Below are 4,223 nucleotides of genomic sequence, written 5' to 3'. Positions count from 1 at the left end.
TATGGTATCATTCCTAATTATTAACTCATCTAAATGTTGGAAAATGAATAATTAATGATGAAGATAAAATAATAAAATATCTATTAATTTTTTAAATTTAACAAATAAAAATAAATATCTATTTTTAATATAGTAAACAATGCATAATACCAAAGGAAACAAAAATGGAAAATTCTCACATTTCTACAACTTGTTATGAAAAAATATTGCACACAAATCCTACAAGTAAAATAAACAATTTAGCACTATATATTATAATAATAATAATAACACAAAAACCCCACCACGTTGAGCTACTCAAAACCATTCATAGAAACCTTATCACAACTTTTTGTTAGCTAGACATTAAATTTAATTCAACCAACACACCTAAATACAACATATCAACAAGCCCCAAAAAATTACAACAACAAAAAAAAAAAGGGAGATCCCCTCAAACAAATTTAATCAAGTGACGGAGCCAGAAATTCTAAGGGTCGGAATAAAAAAATGCAAAAATGCCACATATGAAATTTGAACATGCAACCTAAAACAATTTCAAACCGACCCTATTGCACACACAACATAACAACAAAGGAGATTCAATTGAACTCCTTTCGATACATGTAACTCAGACACTCATGAGCCTAAATAGAGAGTGAAAAGACGGTTCATTGCACTAAGCTCCTGCTATGTGCGGAGTCCAGAAAAGGGTTGTCGAACCACAAAAGGTCTATTGTACGCAGACTTACCGTGCAATATACTTCTAATACTTTAGTTTTTTGTTGTGAGGTTGACTACATTTTGAGAAGAAATTTGCAAGAATTGCAAAAAAGGCACCAATGCAACACAATATCCATGTCAAAAATAGCACAATCCAATCCTTCAATTTCTTCTTTGGCTGATGATTTCTATCAGATTGCATTAGTGATCTATACACAGCTTCAGTTAGGGCAAATGCTGTTATTGGATCTGATTCTTCTGGTAATATTCCCTGTTCAGTCAAACACGCTACATCGTAGACCCCTGTCGTCTCCGGTATACCTAGAAATTCACATATTTTCAGCCGGCTATTGATCCTCTCCTCCGCGCTAATCGTGTCACCGTGTGTCAATATTAGCAATGGATTCTCATCTAATTGGAAAACAACAAAAACAATAGGTTATAAATAACTATAGAGCAGATTCAGATTCAACCAACAAGCGCACATGTGTACACACTACTGCATAAACATATTTGTTTATTCTGTAAACAATTCTGAAACATAATATTTTATCGTGCGATTCCTAGCTGTCCTATACAAGAATCTTTCACTAATTAGTGTGTAAACACCATTTGAAGAATTCGGCACACACTCAACAACATATTTGAAGAATTCAAACAACATAGATTTTAAGCAGAGTTTTTGCAACTCCAGCAATGTTTTTAGGCTATGTTGCTCAAACGGTTCAAAGATTGTTGTCGCACACCTCTATCTAATTCAACATTCATCCGACAACATTTTTGAAAAGTACGACCAAAGTTTGAAAAACAAACTTACTTGATTTCCTTATAGAAGAATTGTTGAAAAGGCTCTTCAAGGCCACTACATCCTTCAAATCTCCAGAGATAAAAGCTTTGTTAATCTCTGATAAATCAGCCACAATTATTGCACAATCAACATTCCTCTTAGTGTACCTTTTATTCGTAATCTTATTATTATTATTATAATCATCATGTCGAAAACAAGGTTGATTATGTCGAACGCCACGTGTCATCCATGTAGAAACTTCATCTAATCCCTCAATCATATCATTAGTTTCTAATCCCCTTGTATCATACACACAAAATCCACTTCTCATTGATCTCAACACATTGTGTTCTTCCAAGAACATGGTTGTATAGTGTGAGTTCCCACCTATATAACAAGATTCAACAAAGTGTCAAAGGGTCGATAATCAGAGACATATTCAGAATTTAAAGTCAGCATATAAAAGAATACCGGCACTACATTATTATCTACCAATCTTGTTTTATATTTTTTTGAAACACACATACATATGAGTTTAGCTAATATGATAATTGAGACTATTGAGCCTGAAATCATTTGGTATCTAAAACTCACTTAGCTCGATTAAGTAATACGAATCCGTACATCATAGAGCCTAACAAACTTAAAGAAAGAAACGTTCAATACACGAGTTCCTTTCATTTTCAGGACTCAACCTCGAGACATTACTCAGTGGGCCCTCCAAAGCAAGTTGCTCTAGTGGTGGAGTTCATAAATTGTGCATAGCACAACCAAATGATGTATACATTTATTAAATTAGCCAACACCTCTACCCTCCTTGACAGCAAATTAATGGACCATCTTCACACTTGTGTTTAAATGTGGTAACCCCCCCACCCCACCCCCCCACCTACCCAACCAATCTGAATTAATGCCAATAAACCTAAAGTGTTAATTTAGTTACCCCTAAACTATTCGAAATAGGCAAAATAGGTTCGTTTTCCCTTGTTTCGGAACAACAATTAAAACGAAGGATATTTTTGAGCCAAAAACATAAGGTGGGGTAAATTTGACCAATTTTGAATAGTTCAGGAGTATTTCTAATCTTTTTTCCCCTCTCTAATATCTATTTCAAGTCTTGACCAAAAGTTATTGAATTCACGTGAACGCGTAACTAACAGAAATGGTAATAGATAAGAGAATAATGAGTGAACATACTTGATGTTTGAGCAAAAGGGATGAGACCAGATCTACCAAGAACACTATACATGTAATTAACAAGTGAACTTTTTCCAGAAGCACATAATCCAACAAGTACAATTGTGATCACTGGTGCTATTTCCATATCTTCCTTCTTTACCCCTCCTACTGGTAACCAAAAATCCCCTGCCCTGTAATAACATTTATATTCAATTTCATTAGAAATTCCAAAGAAAATCACTTTCTTTCCAAAAATACTGAAACAATAATAATAACCATCCTGGAATTAAAATAGAGTTTCTCATGACTATTATGTTAAAAAAAAGTTGACTTTCAAAATGAATATCGAACACCGAATAGAAAACTTAAGTAGTAACAGTAATAATTACCTGTAAGTAATAAGTTTGTGTCTAAGATCTTCAAGACCTTCAGTAGAAATAAAAGCTAATCTCTCCATTTCTCTAAGGATTTTAAGTCTTGGAGTGAGTTTTGATAGATCAGAAATATCAACTTTAAGATGACCATTTTCATCAAAATCTTGTGGTGTTCTCCACCATAAAGTGGCTGTTTTTGGCAATATATCACTTTGTTCTTCATCACTAAATGAAATATTTCTCATCTTTTTTTACAAAAAAATAAAAAACTTTTTTTGAAGATTTCTAAAAGATGGAGGATTGAATTAGTTGAGGAATTATGTGTGTCTTTATGGATCTAGGGATTTATTTGGGACAAAATTACAAAAATGGTCCTTTATGTTTAATGATAGGTTCAAAGTAGTTTTCTAAATATACATTTGAGCAAAATTTGTCTTTTAAGAATATAAAAAATTACTTCATTTGTCCTATTTTATATAAGTTAGTTTGATTTCGTACGGAATTTAAGAAAAAAAACAAAGACTTTTGAAATTTGTGGTTAAGGGTAAAATGGATAATTCGAAGTTAAACTGTCACTTTATAAAAATATGTCGCTTTCTTTTTGAAATTGACTAAAAAAAAAAATAAGTCATATATATTGAGATAGAGGAAGTAACATATAGACTATGTCAAATATTTGATGATTTATGTTTGTTAAATTTGATAAATACAAATAGATGAAGAAAAAAAGATTTAACTAAACATCAAGAAGGTTTTATCTCACCAAATCTTTAAGAATGAACAAACAATTGCATATTCTATTAAATCGATTATAAAAATCAACAGAAATGACGCCAAAAAAAATTGTATCAGACCATATCATTAAAATTTGTAGAAACTACAATAATTGTATTTCAAATAAGAAAATCTCAGTAATTCAGTTGGTTGACTATTTATATTCCCTTTTTTTCTATCCTCTATTTTGGAAGAAAAAAAAGTACCGCTAAATATGAATTCTCACTAATTTCCTATAATTTCCATTAGATTTGATAGTTAAAATTCTATAGAATAATTAGTAAGACTAAAAGTGCTATTTTTTTTATTTAAAAAAAAAAAAAAAACTTACGCCTATTTTATGAATTATTTTATATCTACCCTTGAACGCAAAGGACCATATTTGTCATTTTCTCATTTATATAGGA

At 31.4% G+C, this 4,223-nt stretch overlaps 1 protein-coding gene across 1 annotated transcript; it reads right to left on the bottom strand.

Annotated features, from left to right (window-relative positions):
- Positions 1 to 282: 282 nt before the first annotated feature.
- Positions 283 to 3,336, bottom strand: LOC125868344 (uncharacterized). The gene is made up of 4 exons (XM_049548999.1): positions 3,058 to 3,336; positions 2,687 to 2,859; positions 1,520 to 1,876; positions 283 to 1,113 (listed from the first exon to the last, which is right to left on the bottom strand). Exons 1-4 carry the CDS (start codon positions 3,285 to 3,287, stop codon positions 746 to 748), a joined length of 1,128 nt encoding a protein of 375 aa, XP_049404956.1. The 5' UTR covers positions 3,288 to 3,336; the 3' UTR covers positions 283 to 745.
- Positions 3,337 to 4,223: the final 887 nt, after the last annotated feature.

This window comes from Solanum stenotomum, chromosome 6, assembly GCF_019186545.1.
Source record: "Solanum stenotomum isolate F172 chromosome 6, ASM1918654v1, whole genome shotgun sequence".
Lineage (NCBI taxonomy): Eukaryota > Viridiplantae > Streptophyta > Magnoliopsida > Solanales > Solanaceae > Solanum > Solanum stenotomum.
Note: the sequence above shows the minus strand (reverse complement) of the source record. Positions and strands in the feature narration are given on the sequence as shown.

Coding starts and splice junctions, on each gene's coding strand:
- LOC125868344 (XM_049548999.1), bottom strand. CDS start 3,287: ATGAGAAATATTTCATTTAGTGATGAAGAACAAAGTGATATATTGCCA. Junction 1,877..2,686: donor CCCTTTTGCTCAAACATCAA/GTATGTTCACTC, acceptor CTTGTTATATAG/GTGGGAACTCACACTATACA. Junction 1,114..1,519: donor TTCTTCTATAAGGAAATCAA/GTAAGTTTGTTT, acceptor TTTTCCAATTAG/ATGAGAATCCATTGCTAATA.